This window comes from Hevea brasiliensis, chromosome 17 (assembly GCF_030052815.1).
Source record: "Hevea brasiliensis isolate MT/VB/25A 57/8 chromosome 17, ASM3005281v1, whole genome shotgun sequence".
Lineage (NCBI taxonomy): Eukaryota > Viridiplantae > Streptophyta > Magnoliopsida > Malpighiales > Euphorbiaceae > Hevea > Hevea brasiliensis.
This window is the reverse complement of record NC_079509.1, coordinates 3,638,238-3,660,818: the sequence shown is the minus strand read 5'-3', so window position 1 is coordinate 3,660,818 and position 22,581 is coordinate 3,638,238. Positions and strand designations below refer to the sequence as shown.

Below are 22,581 nucleotides of genomic sequence, written 5' to 3'. Positions count from 1 at the left end.
AATTTAAAGTTTTTACTCTCTTAAACAGCCATCACCAAATCCCATACCCTCAAATTCCTAATTACTTATATTAATTTAATTGTTTATTTGAATGTGGAAAATCACAAGGCTTCCTTCTCACAAATGGCCGAACACTCTCAGGCCCAAAACATCCCTAAACTAAACTCGCCCAATCGCCTCGGCCAAAATATTTAGAATATAATAATAACAACGATTTTTTTTTTTTGAAAAATATAATAATAATAATAATAATAATTATTATTATTAACATCAAGATCGTTTTAGGCACCGTAAAAATTCTTTTTTGCCAAGTCGGTTGTTGGCCAACTAGTTTACCTCATTAATTGACCGGGTGTCAGCTTATAGTGCAATCCTTCTAAAGTCAAAACCTTTCCACCACTCGGTTGCTGCCACGTTGGCAAATGTTTACAACACAGCTGCATGCAACGAGATCGCTACGTGCACCAAGTAAACGTCCGCCATCAAAATTTAACGTCCGTTTGTTCTCGACAAGTGGAAAGTACGATCCATCCTGGTTTCATTTTAGAGGGACAGCTTGCGGATGAAACAGAAATCACAGCCAAATTTCTCATTTTCTTTTAAATATTCCGAGTGCTTTTCCTAATATGATTAAAGACTTCAATTATTTTATAAAAAATATTTTTTAAAAAATATTTTTTTATATTTTTAATATTTAAGGTATTAAAAAAGTTATTAACAAAAAAATATTTTTTTGTTAAAAAAAAATTTAATTATTAAGAAAAATATTTTTTTTATTTTTTTAAAAAAATTATTTTTTATTTTTTAAAATTTAATAATTTTATTAAAATAAATCACACTCATATATATATATATATAAGTGTATATATAAATTAAATATATATTATTAATTTAATATTATAACTAAATAATATGAAAAATATTTTTTATATATAATATTTTTTATAAAATAAATAAAGCCTAAATAAATAATTTTAACACACTGGACATCAATTCAACTTATAATTTGATTAAAAATTAATAAAATAATAAAACGAAGATTATAAATTTTTGCATTTATTTATTTTAAAGTTTTCTATTAATATAGTTTCAATTGATGTTTAAATTTTAAATTTTAAATTTTATATATTACAGTGTAATTAAATCTCATTTATATTTGTTCCTAAACTTTCATTAGCAAGGGATGGTCACAGCCATGACAGTCGGTGGGTATATATTCTTTCGCGATGTTCCCCAGACACCCGCCACTTTCCTCTGTTTTCCGTTATTTACATATCCAGAAGGCTCAAGCAGTAAAGCTCTCAACGGCTCAGATTTCATTTCGCGAAGGTACCATTGCCATTCGTGCTCTCTCTTCGTCAAAGCCTCGTATAGTAGAAAACATTAAAATTGAATTCCCCTCGCATTGCTCGGCACTCGCAGCAAAGCTTTCTCTATCCAATAGGCACACAAATTTCTCTTCTTTTTTCGCGGCGAATATATATAGCGGACCATGCAGCGGAGCCCGAATCAGCAGTTGAATCGCTGATGGACAGGATTGCCGAGAAGATCCACGGTCACGATTCTTCTTCCTCTTCCTCTGATTCCGATGATGACAAGTTCGATGCCGTCAAAACGAAGATATTTCGTCTCTTTGGAAGAGAGAAACCCGTCCACAGAGTCTTGGGCTGTGGAAAACGTACCGTTCCTCTTCTCTCTAGCTATCTCGTTCTCTTTGTAAACACTTGCGACTGTGTTTTTTAATTAATTTATTTATTTCTTTTGTGACTGTTTGATTGATGAGCGAATGTAGAATAAGGAATCTTTTTTGTATATGCCTCTGGTATTCTCTTTTATTTTGTTCTTTTTTAAAGTGTAGCTACTGCTTTGTTTTCTTAATGGTTACGTAATTGTTTAAGCTAAAGCGTGTAGTAGCGCCAAGTTTTGAACGTCCATTTGAGTAGAACTGGGTTCGTTCATTTATTCAATTAGGTAATTTGGAATTGGAATTACATTTGCCATGTGATTGTTTTGTCATCAGTACTGTGTGATGATTTGTTAGTTTGCGACATCATGCTGATGGCTTTAATGATCAATCCTAGATTGGTCATTTGGAGGGAGAGATTTGAAATCATGATTTTTTCAATTTCATACATAGATTTCCTGTGATTGATAAAAGCTTTATTTGAGTATAGATTGAATGACATATGACAATGTATTTTTAATACAATATAAATAAATTCTCAAACACATTCGTGAATCTAATAATTTTCATAATTTAATTATTAACAAATGTGCTAACTTTCATTCAATCAATTTAATTTAAAATTATATCATTATCCCTCGTCCAAAATCATTCCATCGGATGTAGCATTAAAGATCTTTTTGTAATTTATATCTTACACAATAACCCTTGATTTCTGCCCTGATCTTAATTCTTAGAGAAATACAGAAGTTATTTTATAACTGTAACAGCATAGCTTTTGGCATGCAACTTAGCTATGTAGTATTGATCTTTGATTGGAAAGGGCAGCAAAAATTGATATTTAATGATCTAAATTGTTTCTCTGTATACCTTTCACTTATTCATCACTTTTTTTTTTGGTATAGCTGCTGATGTACTTCTGTGGAGGAACAAGAAAATTTCTTCAGGTATTCTCAGTGGGACAACCATAGTCTGGGTTCTCTTTGAATTGCTTGAATATCACTTAGTCGCCCTACTTTGTCATATATCAATATTCTCTCTTGGTATCCTTTTTCTGTGGTCTAATGCATCCACCTTTATTAACAAGTAAGGTTTTTTTTTTTTTTTTTTTTTTTCAGCAATGTGATTTTTTCTGATCCTGACTTTATTGTGTTCTTCAATTAGGTCCCCACCTGAAATCGCTGAAATTGTGCTTCCTGAAAAATGCGTCCTTGAAGTTGCCTCTGCATTGAGAATTGAAATTAATAGAGCATTGGCTGTCTTACGTGATATTGCATCCGGGAGAGATGTGAAGAAGTTCCTTACAGTAAGTTGATTGCTTGCATTTTTGTTATGTGGTTTCGCCTTCTAATGGGGCATTTCTTTGTTGGAGATTGGGTTCGTATATGTTACTTGCCAGATATTGTACTTTCATTAAACATTTGCATGCGTTCCAAGTAGTTTCTGTTAATAGTATTTTGCCAGATTGGTGTACCAATTTACAGATTTTGTAAATGGATCATATAGTCGTATTTGCACATCTTAGTGTGTGCTGAGAAATGTTTGCTGCTAATTATGAGGTATTGCTTTTATGGTGGTCACTTGTCAGGTAATTGCTGGCTTGTGGGTTCTTTCGATTGTTGGGAGTTGGTGCAACTTCTTGTCCTTGTTCTCCATAGGTATGGAATTATGTGGGGAAAATTATATTATTAATTAAAAAATTTAGACGTAAGAACTTGCTAGTTGCTACTTTTTGACATCTTTATATTTCTTTTTAACAGCCTCTGTTGTGCTGCACTCTGTGCCGGCATTGTATGAGAAATATTAGGACCAGGTTGATTCATTTTCTGAGAAGGCATGGATTGAGATTGTAACAACCCAGAGGAAAAAAAAAAAAAATCGGGAGGACTCTTCTCCCCCCCCCCCCCATTTCTCTTCTTTCCCTCTCCTTCCCTCTCTTCTTCTTCTTTCTTTCTCCGGCGACCGGCCGGCAACGTCCCAAGCAGTTCCCCACTCGGCCGGCGACCCTCCTGCGACGGCCAGACCACCAGAAACGGCGGCAAGAGAGGGAGAAAAGAGAGAAAACGCGCACACAGTAGTTAGTGGCTTTCCGGCGCGATTCCGGCTTCATCCGACGTTCGATCGAGGCGATTCCGGTGGCGTTGGAAAGCTTGTTCCGAGAGCTTTCTTTTGATATCAATTTTGAAGCAAATGGAGGTCGGATGAGTGAGATATGGAGGAGAGAAGTTTCGGGTTTTTCAAGCTTTTTCGTCAGATCTATGACAATCCGACTGTTGGATCGACGATCCAAGACCACATATGGATTGAGGAAGAGGAGAGGAACACGGTGGTATGATCAGATCCGGCAAATTTCGCCGGCGGCCGGCCACCGTGCGCGGTGGTTCCGGCGGTGGCTTCGGTGGGCTATGGAGATGATTCAACTTCCAGAGGCTTCCTCGTAAATTTTTGGAATTTTTGAGACACAGATAAACTTCGGGTAAGACTATTTACATTATTTTGCTGTCTGTGGAGCATAAATACAGTGTTTCTTAAACAGGAAAAATTAGAGAAAAATTCTAAGAAAAATATATGATGAAAGTAAAATTATTTGGAGATATTCTATGGTGTTAGTTGAATTTTTGAGTGATTATAGAATATTTTTGAGAAATATGGATGGATTTTAGTTAGATTTTTAGCATATGGGCATATAAGATTATTTGAAATTAAGATGTTTAAATTTTATATGATTGGTTGAAGCTTGAGGATGGAGGTTTAAATATGTGAATATTAAATTGGGTTGAATTAAGGATATGTTAGTTGTTAAAAACTTAGGAAATTGAGTAAAATTCTTGAATAAAATATTCATGGGTGATTAGAAAATTACAATTCATTTTGCAATAGCCTTATAATATTATTAAGGACCGCGGGGCAAAATTTTAGAATTTTTAGAGCTTGTTTGAGTGGATTTTTGAAAAATGTCAATTATAGGGACTAAAACGTAATTTTTAAGATTTTGAGTATTGTCTGATTTGGAGGGCCCAAGAGGGGCCATGTGATATTGATGAGATGTGATTGTGGAAATTAAAAATTTAGAAGTGTTGGGTAGGTCCTAGGTATAGGGGAAATTCTGCCGGATTTCCGGCATGAATTAGTCTGTCTATTGCCTCTTTAGAGTTTTGTCTTAACTTAGTACTAATAAATTTATAATTTAATTATTAGGTGATCGAGGTCAGCTATTTTCCTGCATCCAGCAGCCACAATAGTCATCGGTGTACTGTGAGTAAAATATTAATTTTAATTGTAATTTCGATATTATTATATGTTCAAGCATGCCCATGCATCACTTATATGCATATATTTATGTAGTTAAACTCTAGGCACGATTTATGTTGCATTCATAACTGTTAAAGTGCCATGGATGTTGTTGTGGTAATTTGGAGCAGTGTGCGTGCGTTGGCGTGCGTGTGATGTGGTGTGGACTATGGATAGGACGGGTAGTCACGGCTTAAGTTCTTCGCTGGGACCCGATCCTTCGGGGGGTAGTCACGGCTTGAGTTCTTCGCTGGGACCCTCGATTTGGTTTATTAAGCGAAAGTCCGGCTTGAGTTCTTCACGCACCAAAGTTGGATTTAAGAGAGTCAGATAGGGATCAGCTCCCATATATTATGATTGATATTACTGGGTGCGTGAGTGCTCCAAATTACCTTTTTGATGTTATGATGTGAAATTATTGCTGGTGTTGCATTTCACTCTACATGGTGCATTAGTTTTAGATAGTTATAGAGATTATGGTTAAAATTGATATTTTACTCTCTGAGTTGAACGCTCACTCCTGTTCAATATTTTTCCAGGCCACAGGAGGAGTTATTTTACAGAGCAACCTGTTTTCTTCCTCGCAGGTTTAACGTCGATTATTTAATTGTATTATTATTCTCTAAATTTGTAATTTAGGACTCCGCATGTGCTAGTAGTAGCATTAAGCCTGTCGGGGACTGTATGAATTCAAGTTTTTGTATTAATAAATGAAAAGAAAAATTATATGAGTTTTAAATGGTTATAAATGAGGTAACATGGTTGAGCTGGGCTCCCCTAATTTTTATTTTTGATAATTTATGGGCTAAGTTGGCCCGAAATATAATTTTAACAGTTTAATTTAAATTATTTTATGTGCATATTGGGCCTAAATTGTGGGCCTGGTTATGGATTTGAGGAATAGTTAGGCTTACTACGGGCCTCGGGGGCTTTAAGCTGGCCCAGGTCCTAGTGCCAGTCCGGCCCATAGGTTGGGTCGTGACAGAGATCAAGAAGCAGTATACGGTGTTTGATGCCAAGGTTTTGAGTAACATTCCCAAAGGGCTATTGAAGGAAAAGAAGGAGGATTAAAGACGTCCGTTTTTGTGTTAGCTAGGCTACTCGGTAATTCTGTTAAATTAGATTTTTGCCCACGCCATATAATTATTATTGATATATTATTTAATTAAATGAATATATAAAAATTTAAATTTTTTATTTATGTTTAATTTATTTAAGATGTTTTAAAAAATATCTATAAAAAAATTGAAAAATATAAATAAAAAAATAAAAATGAATATAAAAAAGAAATGTACATAAATGAATTTTTATAGGATGAAAATTATCTCATTGATATTAATCTTATCTGATATTATATTTTTTATTTACATGAGGGATGTGTGATATTGATTTATATAACTTATAATTATAACTCTTAATTTTTCTAGTTTTAATTAAATTATAATTATTGTCATAAATTTTCTTTATTATAAGGAATTAAGTAAAATAATTTTATAATTATGATAAGGAATGAAAAAATGGCTTGGGTTTTTATAGTTTATTAGTATTTCTTAAATTATAAATATTATCATAATTTTTTTAATTATAAGAAATTAAATAAATGATTTTACGACTATAGTGGATAATGAAAAACATATTCATTGTAAGAAGAATACATGCTCAATTTACAATCACAGCACACATTACAATTCCAAGATGAAGCCAAAAAACTAGATTAACACTCCCTTAATCGAGGACAAATTATAAAAGTAACAACGAAGAATTTGTGCAACCATGGGGTGAGTGGAGAATTTCAGAGAGGTGCTTGTGGAATTTGGATCGCCGGCCATTGAAATCAGGTCCTTTTTAATCAATTGTGATCGGCCGTGTGGGATTAGCGTTTTCCCATTGGAGAATCGAGACTGATCAGCTATTAATTGTCCTATTAACACCAAATAAAAACATTGCACTACTCTGGGCAATGATTTCTTAAATATAAATCTCCTTCGATTTAAAAAGGTATCAAGCAACACGCAAGAATCAAACCGCCAATGTTTTCGTTTAACTCAGAACTTCATTCATCGAGATTGGAGCTTTGAGGGTTCAAATCACCTAACGTAATGTGGGGATTTAATATAATATTATCAATGTAGGTGAACTTAAGCATGCTGACAAGCAAGCTTCAACCACCATAGTAACTCTGTAGCACAACGAAACAACATCCTATTCCTGTTCTGAACGCAACATATTTCCAGACTCTACTGAAGAACTAGTAAAAATTAATCAATACCACACATGACACCTCCATCAATTTTAAGACATCAAATATATGAAAGATCCCAACTGAAAAGAGGGGCCCTTTTTTTTTTTTTTTTTCACTTGTACTGGTATCTACCAATGTCCCTGGGGTAGGCCCATAATCTGGTAATCAACTCCTCGTCTGAGTCACTGTCACTTTCTGAAGAAGATATTATTGATGATGAACCATATAATAGATATTCAACAACCTGAGACAATTGAACACATGAAATTACAAGAATGCGGCAATCAGGTTTCAGAAAATACAACAAAACAACATTTGGCAATGCATTATAATGAGTGTATTAATCTTTTATTGAAAGGAAAAACATCTAAAAGACAGAATCTGAAGAAAACAAGCATCAGCATGGGATACCTCGTGAGATGATACATGCATGATTTGCCAATTTCCAGACTTCAGTCCACAGTCTCCATTACAGCATTTCATGTTATCTAGCCAAACTATTGTTTCACATTGACTACAATATCCCCTATCAGATGCTAACCTCTTTGATGATTTGCCTGAAATCAAGACAATATAAACAAAATAATAAAACAAGTTGTATGAGGCAACTGACAAAAATAAAAATATGATTCAGTACTTTTTTATTAAGCACATACATCCCCCAGAGAAAGTAACGGAGCAGAGGTTCTGAGAGACACATCTAGTTTGATGTTGATGAAAACCTCTATTTGCACATCATATGCAACATAAAAATTAATGCACATAACAGAATTGCAGAAAAAGAAAACTTTCCGTGATGAGAGATTTTTATCAAAACCAAAGCCATACTCGAGTTATTGCTAACAATGCAGGTATTGCCTCTTTCCGTAGGCAGTTTTGCAGGCAAGTTGATTTACTCACATTTATATAGAGTAGCATGTTGTCAAATACAAATGCAACCTAGCCACCTAGATATACAAGATGTCTGAGCAGCATACCATTATATGTTCTTTTAAAGGCCTCTCTCCAATTAATATTGGTTCTAGCATTTGAGATGTCCTGTGAAGTGAACTCCTTATTTTCACCCTGCCTGCCATTCTGCTGTGAAGAGTCATGCTTGCTACCGAAAAAAATAGCATAGTGCAATTGCCACAGCTGGTTATTACTAGCTGCGAAATTCCATGACCTTTACATAAGGCAACCAGAAAACATCATATACTCAGAGCAATCAAAGTACATTATACACTTAATGCATAGGGACATTGACATTCTTATAGCTGTAACTTGTAAATAAAGAGGAAATCAATAGACTTCTTGATTTTATTCTAATTTGTTTGCTGCACTGGAGCAGGTAGAAAAATTGTTGCTAGAATTCAAGGAAATAACGATTACCAGCAGACTAGCCCAACAGAAACTAAAGACTGGATGTCCAGGAAGCTGAAGATGTGTACTAGAACATCTTGTGGCAATTCGGCCGCATCTGAAGCTGAAAGTATTAAGTATGAAAGGAAAACAATCATGGCGGATGTGGGAAATCAGAGATTCATCAAAATATTACAAAAGTTTTCTACCTTAATCTTTACCTTCTTCCTCCGAATGAGCTTTACAGCGCCTCTTATGAGCAACCTTTGCATGTTTAAATTCTTTAACAGCCAAATTTTTCCTTTGTTTGGGCAATACAGCCTCTGCGCTCTGAAATAGAAGATGGGCTGCTGAGACAGCGCTGCGTGACTGCATTCTAAAGGGAAAAAAAGGCCTTTAATTAGAACATAAACCTAAAGAAAAAAAGCTTCATCCAGTTAAATTTACCGAAACGAGTGAAATGGGCAATTATTTTCACTCAATTAATGCTAAAAAAAAATGCATCCCATTAATTTCTGGAAAAGAAAATCATTTCCAATATCTAAATCATTGAACTCGGATTCAAATTCGAAGCGTAAATTCAATTACTTGATAGAGACAATCGGGTGTCGTATTCAATGAATTCATCTTGATTACGAATTGGGTACAGAAAAATAACAAAGAAAGCGATGAAGATAACAAGTAAATCACATGATATACAGACTTACTCAGGAAGAAGCCGAAAGGCCGAGAGGGTGTCTTGGAAGACGACGGATTGAAGATTCTTGGGGAGTTTGTGATAAGCTTCTCTGAGAATCAAGCTTAGATCTTTGCAGGCTACTGGGTAATGGTGAATTCTTGAGAAAGCGTGCTTAAACGCTAGCTTTTGATATCTTTCAATTGGATTTGACATATTGGAACAGCAATGAAAAAAGGAGAAGGGGCACCCAATAAATTCACAGCTTGATCAAACGAGCCTTAAATAGCTATCCTATTCCTAGCGGATAAAATAAAAACATGCAAAATGTACTATTTAGTCCCTAAATTTCTCATTAGATTCTCTCTATTTCTAAAATTAAATTATTATTTTCGCTTTTGCTTCTGTCACAAATTTAGGTCATTCTATCTGTCTCACTAATCCGTAGATAGTGAAATTATTTATATTTTTATCCTTTAATTTATAATTATTTATAATTTTATTCCTTAGTTTTATCTTTTTATTTATCTCAAGAGAGAGAGATACAAAGAGATGAGAGATTAATAGAAAAAATTCAGGTATGAAATTTTAACTAATTAAAAATTGAGTGATGAAAGTATAAATAATTGTAATATTCAAAGATTAAATAATAATTTATCTTAAAATACTAATGACAAAATGGAGGAAAAGACCTAAATGTGTGACTGAAGTAAAATTAGGAGATTAAATAATTTAATTTCTAAAATACAAGGATCCAAATTTAATAATGATAAAATCTAAGGACTAAATAGTAAATTATCCTTAACAATAATGATAATAAAACCCTTAATTTTCTCAAAAAGGTTGCATTTCATTTTCCACAGAATAATTACGTTCAAAATTTTTTTCAAGTATGAAGAGTAAATATTCCTAGTAGAAGGAAATTCACAATGGGAAGCCGGAATTAGCAGTCGATAATGTAAGTTCTGCAGTTAGTGTTTTGATTGTAGCTGATGAATTAATTTGAATCTCAAATCTTCAATCACACATGTAATTTAAATTCTACAAGAGTATGAAGAAGTATACTAGTTTATACAAGACCAATGTACAAATGCTACTGTACGATAATATAGTTTATAGGGTGCAAATATAAACCCAATATAAAAGGGTTCCTCCTAAATTCCACAAATCCGTATGCATTTCCAAGTTCCACAACATAATTACAATACCAAATGTGGTTTCCAATGTTCTTAGGATGGCCTAAACAAACAATAGAACCCTCTCTTGTTTGCATGGAGCACAAATTTCAGACAATGATTTTAGAAAATACACAGCACCCTGACACAAGCTCTGCTGGAGTTGCTAGAATTTCACTCTGTTGACTGGTGTTGCAGCTTTCTATTCACTGCTGCACAGTTGTATGCCTGGAACAATCACATTTCTGGTTTCACTTGCGGCGCGCTGGCTTTCCTTGAACTTTGATCTCCTTTCTATTACTGAGTTGCCTCTAAAATGATAGCTTTCTACAATCTAGAGGAAGTAAGTCAATTGTTGCTTCTTCCTTGAACCTCCTTCTCCATACAATTCATTCCATTGCTTTAGCTCGCTCATTATTGATCCTTCAGCTGCGAAACTTGCAGCAACCTGCATCGCAGCATTCATTTTAAGAAACGTTCTATATCTGGAATACCTCTTCCAGAAACTGAAACTAGTGTGATACCATTTGGAGGATCTTGAGTGAAATCTAGTGCCAGCTATTGGCATCTAAAATCAGAAGTTAGAGATGAGAGGTTTCAGACACAAGAAAGCTATTAGCACGTTTATGCATATGATGACATTTGGAGTTTATTGACAACGAAAGACTTGAATTTGCAAGAAAGATTACCTGATTCTTAGCCTGCCTCATATCTTCCATGTTTAAAGGCCTCAGAGTAATTACTCTTTCCTCTTTGTCTTCTTCTTTTGTACCTGAAGCATCGTCTGAGCTTGTGCCTTCTTCAGCTTTCTGCTTTATTTCCTGAAGAGAGATCATTGAAGAAACAAAAGAAATAAAAATATTATTTAGTCAATAAGACAATACAAAAAGGAATATTCAAGAAGGGAGAAGATTACTTTATCTTTCAATCTTTCCTGCTGTATTAACTCTCTAACAGGTCGATAAGCTGCTGTCACACACAAGTTCTGTTTACCAGTAGTAAAGTGATGAGCTGATTACAAATAATTAAGGATTTGATAAATGAATATTCTGAATATGTGGGGAAACATGAAACAAATGGACAAACCTTAAGATCACTTCCACTATATCCTTCTGTCATGGTTGCAAGCTCCTTGAAGTCCAGATCCTCAGTTTTCTCTTTTGCTAGAAGAGTTCTCAAAATCATTTCTCTGCTATCAATGGATGGAAGACCAACCATAATTCTGCTTGACAAAAAAGGAGTTGAGGTAATTAGCAAGCATGAATTAGTTTCTGCAATACTTTTAAGTATGGTAAATAGTAAATTCCTTGAATAGGCTCGTCTTCATATTTCAGACCATTTAAGACTTGTGACTAGCTTAACACTAATTCATAAAAAATTGCATTAGGAAACAGGGTCAAGCATATTAGTCCAGAGAGCAGCAGCTAATCATGTTGAAGAGGAAACATTTTAAAGCTCATGAGACTGTCACAAAGATGTCAAGACAGAAGATGAAAGGATGTGCTTTACTTGGGGCATTATGTTATGCTTAAGGCATTCCTAAGCAACAGTCTTGCATTAAGAAATGTAGATACAATACTGATAAAAAAAGGGCTTCTTCCAAAGGACAAGACATACTGATCAAGGATAAAAAGAAAGGAAGATATTTACCTGCGCTCAAACCGCCTAATAATTGCTTCATCAAGGTCAAATGGCCTGTTGGTAGCAGCAAGGACAAGAATTCGCTCACCAGGTTTTGTCAGTAGTCCATCCCAATGTGTCATGAACTCATTTTTTATCTTCCGCATGGCCTCATGCTCACCAACTCTGGTCCGCTGCCCAAGCATGCTATCAACCTCATCAACAAATATGATAGTTGGGGAGACCTTTGCAGCAAGTGAAAACAGTGCTCGGACATTCTTTTCATCTTCACCAAACCATTTTGAAGTGATGGTGGACATTGAGACATTAATGAAACTTGCTCCAGCTTCATTTGCTATGGCCTTGGCTAGCATTGTTTTTCCTGTGCCTGGAGGCCCAAATAGTAATATGCCTCTGCAAGGCTTAAGAAGCCCACCTTTGAAGAGGTCTGGTCTTCGAAGAGGGAGCATGACGAGCTCCTGAAGTGATTCTTTAATTTCATCCAAGGCACCAATATCTGCAAATGTCACTCCAATCTCGCTTGCAGGGATAACCTCTGGCCTGATTCGTTTCTCGAATTCATTGTCAGGAGGAACTTCCTGTCAGAAGCAGCAATAAGGCTATTAGCAAGACAACTAAAAATCATATTGACCTCCATTTTTTAAACTATATGACTTTGACTTACAGGGGCTTTAGCTGGAGGTGGATTCTCCCCATCCTTCTTCACTCCAGAAGCAGATTTCTCTATTTCACCCTTATTTTCAGTTGCTGGGGTTTCAGACTTTGATTCAGTCTTTGCACCAACAGCCTCTTCCCCTTCAGTTTCCTACAATTGATGAAAAAGGGAATGTGATTAGAAATATCAATGCCATCAACCAAATTCTATTATGCTCAAACCATTAAAAAAAGGATCATAGCATAGGACAAACCTTGCCAACTTCACCATTTGTTTCCAGTTTTAGAGTATCTTTCCCACCACTTTTACCTTCTTGGAATATACTCAATCCGTGGGACAAGCTGGTCAAGAGATGGAATAGTAATTAAAATATTTACACACACACACACACACACATATATATATTAAAGAGCTAATAATTAGATCATGGACCAAAATGTTTGGCATCTACCTCTTAGATGATATAACAAGCTTTCCATTTCGGTATTCTGGGTCCTTATTATTCATCAGATGATATGAAATTGCTGATACGACAATTTCTTCTATGTAATTGCTAAGAACCATTGTGTCTGCGTGACAAATTGAACCCAAATCATCACATTCAATATCATTTGCTGTAAGTACCTCAACAATGTGATTTTTGTTATCTTGAAACTGAATCATCTTCATGTCTTCTTCCAGCTGTGCTTTCCAGCTGACAAGATGAGTCTCATCTTCTGGTGGTTTGATCTCAATATTGTATGGGAATACCATGGTGAGTCTTTCATCTACTTCTCTGCAATCATCTTCTTGTTCCACCATATGGGAACCAAGTATCAAAATTGAACCCGAAAGTTTCTTCAAGAATTTACTGAACAAGTTGTACATCCTTTCTGATTGGAGAAGAACCTTCTCAACGTCCCTAAGATATAAAATGACAGAACTTCTTTCTGATATTGAAATCAATACCTGTATGAACAAAGAAATCCTAACTCTTAATGATAAGGAAACTCCAATAAGCTAGACGCTAGTTATCTATTAATTTATAAACAGAAGAAACTGCCACCTAGCTAGGATTAAGCACTGTATAGTGTACATGTTATCAAAAGAGGAAAAGTAAAAATCTAAGCTTAAAACTTGGAACAGCACCATTTAATAAAAGTTATCAAAGGGATCTTGAATATAATGAGAAACTGAGTTTTAAAACAAGCAACTTAATGCCGATGATATTACCTTGTAAAGTGATTGCAGAAAGAGTTTCTCATCAAAACACCAGCCACTTGCTCGCTTGAGAGAAGCTGAAAACAAAAGAATCCTCTTCAGTGGTCAATTTACTACTATCTGCAAATTATTAGGCAGTGATAGAGATGACATGAAAGGCTTCATTCCTATATTACTGTCCCTCTGATTACACCCCAGAAGACTAATTATGTGACAAACATGGAAGTCATCAAGTGCTAATCAACTTACAACTAATCTGTCTTCAATAAAATAAAATAAAATTACTAACTCGTGGACACACACTGACATTAGATGTATTTATATATCAGGTTATTCCAAGGTTTCATATTATACAAAACAATATGCATTTGGATGTGTAACCTGGATTTGTGGAAGCAGATTGGGAGGCAATGCTACTCATGTCAGAGGCAGCAGAGGCATTTCTGGGAAGTTTGGCATGATTATTCATACCGTCCATGTTTCTGCAATTATAAAGGAACAGGTTCAGAACTATTAAACAACATCTAATGACATTAATCCCACAACTATAGTATACTCAGCCAAGCCTTATGTCGTTACTGTAGGGATAGTACTTAAAGGTTTAGGTGGTACCTTGATTTAATATCCAAATTACTGCTTTGACATCGTAATGTGCCTGCAAGAAAATTCTTGATTAGGGGGTTACTGTCAAGAAAATTAGTGGATGTGAACAGAATGAACAAATACAACTGAACAGACAGAATAAAATTATAAACTAACATGATTTTTTTAGCATAACAGAAGACTTAAAATAGATCACGATCCCGAGGATGTAAAGATCTCAACAGGCTCTAGAGCAGAATAAGATTCAGAACAACATCAAAAGGCATTCATTGAGAAGGCTGTACGACTTCTTTGAATAATAGAACTTAAGTTCTTTTGTACCTTTTACTTCTTCTCTTGGAGAAATGATTGAGAAAGAACCAAACAAACTGGACATTCGTTCCAATGTGGCCTCTGATATGGATCTCTTGAAAGACTGTAAGGAGAAGCAACTAAATCAGAATATTGAAATCCACTTGAAGTTATAAACTGTTGGTTCCTCTCAAACTGAGGATAAATGTGGCCAATGGCAAAATCCAGATTAATTGTAGAAAAAAAAAACATTTAGAATGCACAGCATCCAATGGGACTACATGGTCTGATTCACTTTCAGTATGAAAAGAAAATGCTAAATTTCACAATCAACTAACAACTGCTAAAACATGCTCACTTATCAGCAAAAGACAGAGAATGCTTACAGATTCTTTTTTAGCGAATCCATATTTGCTCTGTAACTGTAGCAAGAAAAACATTAAAAATGTAAGTAAAACTCAAAGGCAAGTGAATATTTGAAGATATTGCACACTCACCTTTATGGAAAAGTCAGTAACATCCAATAATAGCAACTTCGATTCAAAGTAATGTGCTAAAGCCTTGGCGAGCATCTGCTGGTAAAGTTCTTCAGAAGATAAAATCGCAAAGAGATTAAGTGACAAATCAACTTTGAAAGATAATACTCGAATGAAAAATTACAAGGCATATTTCCGCTTGCATACCAGCAGGTCCTGAAAGCAAAATAGCCCTACTAGCAGGTGAGAGATTCCGGGTGTGCTTGGAAATGTCTGCGTGCTTTAAATGGATATATGCAGCACTCGTCAATGAAACTCGAGTTACATCACTGCACTTGCCCATGATCAGAACCAGAACATCAAAAATTGAAAATTAACTGAAAAACTGCAGTATAGTATGTAACTTGTGGGCATTATTCAAAACAATGTCATGTAAGGGTTCATAGCAAGGTTAAAATTACTGATTTTGCATAAATCAAGACTCAACTTTCATCATCCCCAACAATTCAGGAAAGGTACAAACTGTTCAACCAAAAAAAATTTTTTTTTCCTGATAAATAAGATAATTCAAACTATAAAAATGACTAAAATTTCTTTTACAAGTGAGTTGGGTAATTCACAAAGAAGATTGATATCCAATTATAACCAAGAACGGAAAATACCAAATAACATCACAGAAGAAGCAAAAATCTTGAAAAATCATAAATTAAAGGAAGGGGAATTAAAAAAAAAGGTGGTAGGTTAGGTTCTTAGAATATTAAATAAGTTGTTGGCATGCTGTAGTAAAGCATTATTGAATTTCAAGCATAAAATATAAATATTATATATTATTAGAAATTCTTGACTTCTCAGCCTGACATCTATGGTAGAGTAAAGTTCCTGTTTACAGACTGAACTAATAAAGGGTAATCTAAACAGAAAGAGGGAAACAAAATTCGATAAATAAGAAGCAGAGATCGTGCATATGTTTATTATATTATATGTAGGGAAGAAGAATCTACAAATATGAGAAACCCCAATTTAATTGAAACCCAAACAGCAAACTGTTTGAGGGAAGGGGTAAAAAGGAGACGGGAGTATTATGAGTATGTGCAGAGAATACAACCAAGGCAGAGCATTTGGCAGGTGATTGCAATATACCAAAACTTCATGTGTTAACAGAGAATAACATGACAATACAACTGTGTATCTCAAGATCTTCTAAATTCTAAGACGAACATAACCCAAAAAAGAAAAAAAAAAGAAAAAGAAACACCACAATCAAGTAATAGATGATTTTTTAACCAAAGAGGAATTGCAGATTTACCAGAGGTAATAAGGAAACTCATCAAAGGTGACCTTGCTGTTTCTACCATCAAGCACCTGTCTGATCAACTCCTGCTCAATCTGCTCAGCTGAGACATCATCTGGAGAACCATTTCCACCAACCCATCTACTCATGCTCTGCCCAGATGCCAATCCCAACCCAACCCCAACTCCTACTCCTACACTCAACGCAGACAACAAGAAATGCTTATGTTCCATCTGTTTTTGTTCTCTGCTTCTCCTCTTTGAGTGTCTATTTGTTTTTCCTAGTCAAGTCAAGAACAACCATAAGTAAAACCTCAAGTTTGTACCAGAAAGCATGATCAAGAAAAATTTTAAGCACACACAAAACTAGTAAACCTACTTGTTAAGTTAAAAAAAAAAAAAAAAGGAGCCAAGCCCAAGATTCAAAGGTTATGAAGGATTTGCAAAACGAAAGACGGATCAAGTGATTCAAGAATTTAAAGAATCCAATCAAATATCGAGGGGTCAAGAAAAATATGGAAATGTGCATAAAATGGGTGTAAGAATAGAAGTTTGGTGCATATGCTTTTTGACAGGTAGGACTTGTGAGCTATGTGTAGATCGTTTGGCCCTCTGCGACTACTTATAGCATGCCTGGAAAAACTGACTCAGCATAAAGCAGCGCAAATAGAAATACATAATGGTAAAAAAAAAAAAAAAAAAGAAATTTTTTTTTGCAGTATTTATAGTATTTTTAAATTCTTAAACCGAAATATAAAATTAAATAAAAAATTTAGATAAATTAAAATACAATAAACTCTTAATCTAATTTTTATTGCTGTTAGAAGTCTAAGTGAATTAGGACTGTTTGATAATAAAATTAATTAAAAAAAAAAAACTTTTTACCTTATTGTCTAGAAAATTTCACAATTAGAGCATCGAATTTACTGCTCAAAAATCAATTTTAACCAAATATTCTAAAAATTACAATTTTTCCCTCTTTTTACATCAATATATTTTCATTATTATTTGACTTACTTCTTTCACTAAAAAAAAATGATCCGCATTAAAAACTGAATTTTTCATTTTGCTTTTCTGCCTAATCTTGGTTTTCTTTCTTTCTTTCTCCCTTTCCCTTTTTCTCTTAATTATTTTCTTGGTCGGCATCTTCACCTCTTTTATTTTCCCTGCTCTTCCGTCTCGTGGGGTTTCTTCGTCCTCTTGTTTTAGCCCTCTTTTTTTTTTTTTTTTTTTGCTTTTATTATATAATAATATTAATGCCTACTTTCTACCATGACTTCGCAGCTTTATTAATTTCTTTGCTTCTCTTTTATAATAAATTATATTTATCACTCTCTTGCTAATTAATAACTTTATGAGTCACATTTCTTATTTTAGTGATCATTGTTCAACTTCAAATCAGAACTAAACGGTTAAAATTAAATTAAAACTGATTAAAATAAAAATTAATTTAGAATTAAACTGAAGTTGCTTTTTTACCATTTGGTTTAGATTGATATTTTTTATGAATTATGAACAATAGATTTTAATCGAATTAAACCAATAGTTTCGAATTAAATTAAATTAATAATTTAAATAAAAAAAATAAATATTCTATAAATATTTTACCTACTCTTAATTCATTTATATAAATATCAAATTTTATATATACAATTTTTTTAATTCTCAATACTTTATCAAACTCTTTAGGCAATTATTTTTTTATAATTTTTTTAATTTTAAATATATAATTTAATCTTTCATTTTAACGAAATTTTTCATATTTTATTTGTGAATGATTTTATCGTTGAATATGTAAATTTTGTGTTATATATATCTCGAAGGGGTTGACCGACTTAAGTTTGATGTCTATGGTGGTCCAAATCACAAGCAATTTTTAAGAGAATAGGGATGTTCTGGTTAAAAAATGTAATTGAAAATAAATAAATAAAATTTTGATGTGAACCTACTGGTTTGATTTCGATTGATTTTGAAACAACGTGATAAATGCCCTTTTGTTCAATCCTAGCTTTTCTATTTAATAGATGTACAATGAATTGAGTAATTAATAAATTACACAATGAGAATTATTTTTTTTTTAATTTTAAATTGCATAACCCATAAATTTTAAAATAAATATTTAAAAATACTTTAATTCAATATGTTTTTATTTATAAAAATTTAAAAAAAATAAATTATTTACTCAATCATACTTAAAGATTAGAAAATTAAATATGTTAATTAAATTATAATAATAGTATTTTAGCATATTAGAATTAACTTTAACATTAACCCCATGAATGCATAATTAATAACTACTTAATTACTCTTGAAGCATTTGGTTTGGCTCATAATTAAGAAAAGAAAAATCTAATAAAGAGATTTATTTAGTGGGCATTTAGTTCACTTTTTAGATATAGATGATAACATATAGATATTCAAATTAGTAAATTAAAGTGTTTAGTAAATTTTTAAAAATATAACTAATAACTGATAAGATATTCATCGATTATAGTTTAGTCAATATATAAGTTTTATGGATCCCTCCAATGAGTGAACTTGTAAATCTATAGTTAGTCCACATAAAAACTTAGTATAAAATCCATCATAAATTTTGAAACTTTTACATTATGTTTGGATGGGTAGAAAAGGGGAGGAAGGAAAATAAATAGGGAAAAATAACTTTGAAAAGACATTTTTTTTTTATTTGGATGAGAAAGGGAAAATAAGGGAGGGAGAGAAAATAAATCTTATTTTCCTCCAATATTTTCTCTCAAAATTAGAGAGAAAATAACAAAAGTGAGGGAGAAAAGTATACTTATTATATGTTAAAAATATAAAATTACTCTTTTCTTTTTTTTTTTTGAAAAATACATAGAATAAAATTATAATTTTACTATACTTTTATTTACTCTCTTTATTTTTCTCCCTTTCTGTCCAAACAAAAACAAAGAAAATAATAAAAGAAAAATATTTTTTATTTTTTATTTTCCTTTCCTCCTAAAAAATTTTTAAAACAGAGTGTTAGTGAACACAAGGTTTAACTAAACGTGCCTAATTATCCATCCCTTGGAAAAGGGGTTATATGGGGGACTTAGAAAGGTCAAATTAAATATAAAATAAACTCCTAATTAGTAATTGATATAATATAAGTTCTCTTTTCTGTTTTGGTCATTGATTTACAGGGCAGCACAAGGACAAGGCCAGAAATCATCTGGATCATATATGAAATTGGAACAGTCAATAATTTTCAAGCCTTTAAACTGTTAATCCATTTTGATTTAGAGTTTGATGTCTTATGAAGGCAAGTTCATCAAACTAATAATTTAGCCAACTTTAAAAAAAAAAAATTGCATCAAAATTAAAATGGAATCAAGACTAGAATTGAAATTGTGTTTGAACTAAATCGAAAATTTAATTAAAATAATTGATATTGAACCATCTCTAAATTAATATGCAATTCAATTAAAAATATTTATAATTTCAAATTAAAATTACTGATTATGACAGGAAATCAAATGGAAATTAAACAGGGCAGTGGCTGGACAAAGGACAGGTCAAAAGTAAAGAGAGTCTTCCACGCCAATATGCACTCAACACCACATGCATTGATTCATAAGAATAGAAGAGGCGGCTATCCCTACCCCAAAGCTCTACTTAAAAGTCCAATCAGACAAAACAATGGCGACCCCATCGCCCATCCACAAACTTTTTACGTTTCATTCTATATATTTTCTAGTTTGCTGCAATAATAATAACAATAATAGTTGAATAATCTTATCTCTGCTGCCTGCAACCCTTTTCACATTATTAATTTGCCAGTGCCACTCTCCTTTTATATTTATATATACATATATTGCAGATTGAAATTTATTAACTGGGGGCACGCGTGGTAGTAGCAGATAAAGATCAATTACAGCAATATGCAGTTAAGGAGGGAATATAAGTCAAGAATATACCCTAATAATTAAAGTAGGCCAAGCATTATTTTACCCATTAAATGGACATGCATGATTAGGGACAAAAGAAAGATCCATCTTTCATTTCTAGGAGTAAGTGAATTTATTTTCTTTGTGTCGAAGGTTTTATGTATGAATACGTTTCATTTGAGCTAAGAAAGAAGCTTTTGATATGGTGGGTAAAAGATTGAGCAAAAAGCAGTTAAAAGTGGAGTGGCATTGCGTGTAAGCCACAGATATCGAGGCCAAAGCATGTGCTGCTGAGGTGGAAAAGAGCCTCAAACACAAGGGTAGATGCGTGGATGCCCAAAGGAATCTCGCTATATATATTTCTTTTCTGTTTGTGACAAAAATTTTTACCCAACAAATTCTCTCTCTTATTAGATAACTTGATAAGAGCTCTCGCTGCTCAAGTTTTCAATAAACTTTTGGTAAATCAATAGAAGGCCGTCTATTCTAAAAGCCACAACCACAACTTTCAATGTAATTTGCGTTTCATTGTTTATAATGGACCCAACAAATCTCCCATCGTTGTACAGGGGAATTGCACAGGTAATAGATCCCCCACTCACCCACCAAACAAAACAGAGTGTTGAGCGAAAATAATATAATAATATAAACAGAAAGAATCCAACGAACCAGTGTTCTTCTCTGTTGTCACCAGACCATACTTTATTTGCTTCATCACTTGTCTTGTCTTGCCATTCAATTTTCCAAATTTTTCCCAATAATTGTGATGAATTATATGAGGGAGAAATTCTTTTATTATTATTAAGATTAGATAACTAATGGTTCAAATGTCACAAAGCCTAGAAAAGGTGAAGAAAAGCAAAGGAACAAGCTTTCATGTTTGGTTTTGGCTAAGTAAATATAGTTGCAAAAAAGTTAAAAACTTGGTTAAAAAGCCAACTAAATTACCAATGAGTCTTTGACTAGTAGGTACACTTTCCATTTCCAGAAACTTTGAATCTTTGAGATATAGACATAAACCAAGATCCCCTACCAACACCCAATACCATTTCACAGCCATTTCTTAGCCCTTCGTTGTGATCCCTCCCTTTCCCTTCTTTTACAAGAAAAGCATTTGGTAATTTATTAAAATGTCATTTTCCAAGTATCAAGGACGATGAGGACTTCTCCACTCAATTAAATTAATTAATTAATAAATGAACAAGCCCTAAAAGACCATACCTGCATATCGGTGGTGGTCACCGGTGAAGCATTTGATGTAGACTAAAAAATGATTAAATTATTAAAAGCTTCAATGGGTTGATGTTATTCTACTAAACTGATTCATTCATTACTTTTATTATTATTTTTTTTTCTGTGTCAACTTCTAGTTGCATATCATCACTTAAAATCACATAAATGCAAGTGATAAGAGTAAGAGAATGCAGAATTTGGCATTGTGATATTTGGGTCATGTGATGTAATTATAAATGAGGTGAAAGTTCCATTAATTGTTCGTATCATTTTGTCTGGAGCTGTGACCGCCTTCAACAATGGATGCCAAAATCACACCAACTTTCTTCAATTAGTGCTTTTGGTCTGCATCCTCAGCTTTTCAGTCGATCTACAAATAGGGAAACACATTACCCAAATTTTCCATTTTTTTTTTCTCAAAAATTTCATTTTCCAAACCAAACTCATTATTTCCCAAGTGCAATCGTGCGTTGTATATGTGAAATAAATAAATAAATAAATAAAGGCAGCCAATAAGAAAATGATCCGACCCACAGGCTGTAGAATCAAGTTGCTGACTCGCTAAAAGCCAAACCAGGTCTTGCCGACTTGCTTTTTGGTTGCCAGTGGCCATGGTGCTTTACTTGCACAAATAGTTGGTCAAAATGAAAGATATCATTTTCACTTTACAAAAAACAGTGTGGCCTAAAAGCCTTAAAGCCCCCTCATACCCAAACCCACTTTTTCTATTCATCATTTTTATCAAAATTGATGACCAAGAAAAGCTCTAAAGTCTAAAGCTACATGAGACTCATTTCTCTCCAATCAAAATGCCTTCACTCCACCCCCTTTTTTTTTACTATATATATATATACATATGCAGCTGAGAGTGCAAT

At 33.4% G+C, this 22,581-nt stretch overlaps 3 protein-coding genes and 1 long non-coding RNA gene across 4 annotated transcripts; 2 read left to right on the top strand and 2 right to left on the bottom strand.

Moving 5' to 3' along the window:
- The first annotated feature begins 1,183 nt into the window (after nucleotides 1-1,183).
- On the top strand, nucleotides 1,184-6,172 carry LOC110658212 (reticulon-like protein B3). Its single transcript, XM_058140178.1, is given in 8 exon segments — nucleotides 1,184-1,255; nucleotides 1,257-1,468; nucleotides 1,470-1,678; nucleotides 2,590-2,770; nucleotides 2,849-2,990; nucleotides 3,273-3,342; nucleotides 3,445-3,533; nucleotides 5,963-6,172. Coding segments are annotated over 8 exon segments (1,059 nt in total). The 3' UTR covers nucleotides 6,047-6,172.
- Nucleotides 4,019-5,772, top strand: LOC131175557 (uncharacterized). The gene is made up of 3 exons (XR_009145740.1): nucleotides 4,019-4,160; nucleotides 4,883-4,939; nucleotides 5,515-5,772. It is a non-coding gene; the product is annotated as an uncharacterized LOC131175557 (long non-coding RNA).
- An 836-nt stretch (nucleotides 6,173-7,008) lies between the features above and the next one.
- LOC110658213 (F-box protein At5g52880) lies at nucleotides 7,009-9,512 on the bottom strand. Its single transcript, XM_021815728.2, has 6 exons — nucleotides 9,266-9,512; nucleotides 8,780-8,934; nucleotides 8,589-8,682; nucleotides 8,195-8,382; nucleotides 7,629-7,774; nucleotides 7,009-7,461 (listed from the first exon to the last, which is right to left on the bottom strand). The coding sequence occupies exons 1-6, from the start codon at nucleotides 9,448-9,450 to the stop codon at nucleotides 7,330-7,332; spliced, it is 900 nt and encodes a 299-aa protein (XP_021671420.2). The 5' UTR covers nucleotides 9,451-9,512; the 3' UTR covers nucleotides 7,009-7,329.
- Nucleotides 9,513-10,231: 719 nt separating this feature from the next.
- LOC110658214 (uncharacterized) lies at nucleotides 10,232-17,166 on the bottom strand. The gene is made up of 17 exons (XM_021815730.2): nucleotides 16,945-17,166; nucleotides 16,582-16,846; nucleotides 15,483-15,604; nucleotides 15,297-15,385; nucleotides 15,186-15,221; nucleotides 14,830-14,923; nucleotides 14,518-14,560; nucleotides 14,287-14,387; nucleotides 13,918-13,982; nucleotides 13,157-13,653; nucleotides 12,959-13,046; nucleotides 12,715-12,855; nucleotides 12,060-12,628; nucleotides 11,496-11,631; nucleotides 11,326-11,394; nucleotides 11,099-11,230; nucleotides 10,232-10,857 (listed from the first exon to the last, which is right to left on the bottom strand). Exons 2-17 carry the CDS (start codon nucleotides 16,797-16,799, stop codon nucleotides 10,744-10,746), a joined length of 2,514 nt encoding a protein of 837 aa, XP_021671422.2. The 5' UTR covers nucleotides 16,800-16,846; nucleotides 16,945-17,166; the 3' UTR covers nucleotides 10,232-10,743.
- Between the last annotated feature and the right edge of the window lie 5,415 nt (nucleotides 17,167-22,581).

Excerpts from the sequence above, each read along its gene's own strand:
- LOC110658214 (XM_021815730.2), bottom strand. The coding sequence starts at position 16,799 with ATGGAACATAAGCATTTCTTGTTGTCTGCGTTGAGTGTAGGAGTAGGA. Across the intron at positions 11,231-11,325 it reads AGGAAAGATTGAAAGATAAA|GAAATAAAGCAGAAAGCTGA; the intron begins GTAATCTTCTCC and ends ATCTCTCTTCAG. Across the intron at positions 10,858-11,098 it reads TGAGGCAGGCTAAGAATCAG|GTTGCTGCAAGTTTCGCAGC; the intron begins GTAATCTTTCTT and ends GCTGCGATGCAG.
- LOC110658213 (XM_021815728.2), bottom strand. The coding sequence starts at position 9,450 with ATGTCAAATCCAATTGAAAGATATCAAAAGCTAGCGTTTAAGCACGCT. Across the intron at positions 8,683-8,779 it reads AGCTCATTCGGAGGAAGAAG|CTTCAGATGCGGCCGAATTG; the intron begins GTAAAGATTAAG and ends TAATACTTTCAG. Across the intron at positions 8,383-8,588 it reads TCTGTTGGGCTAGTCTGCTG|GTCATGGAATTTCGCAGCTA; the intron begins GTAATCGTTATT and ends CCTTATGTAAAG.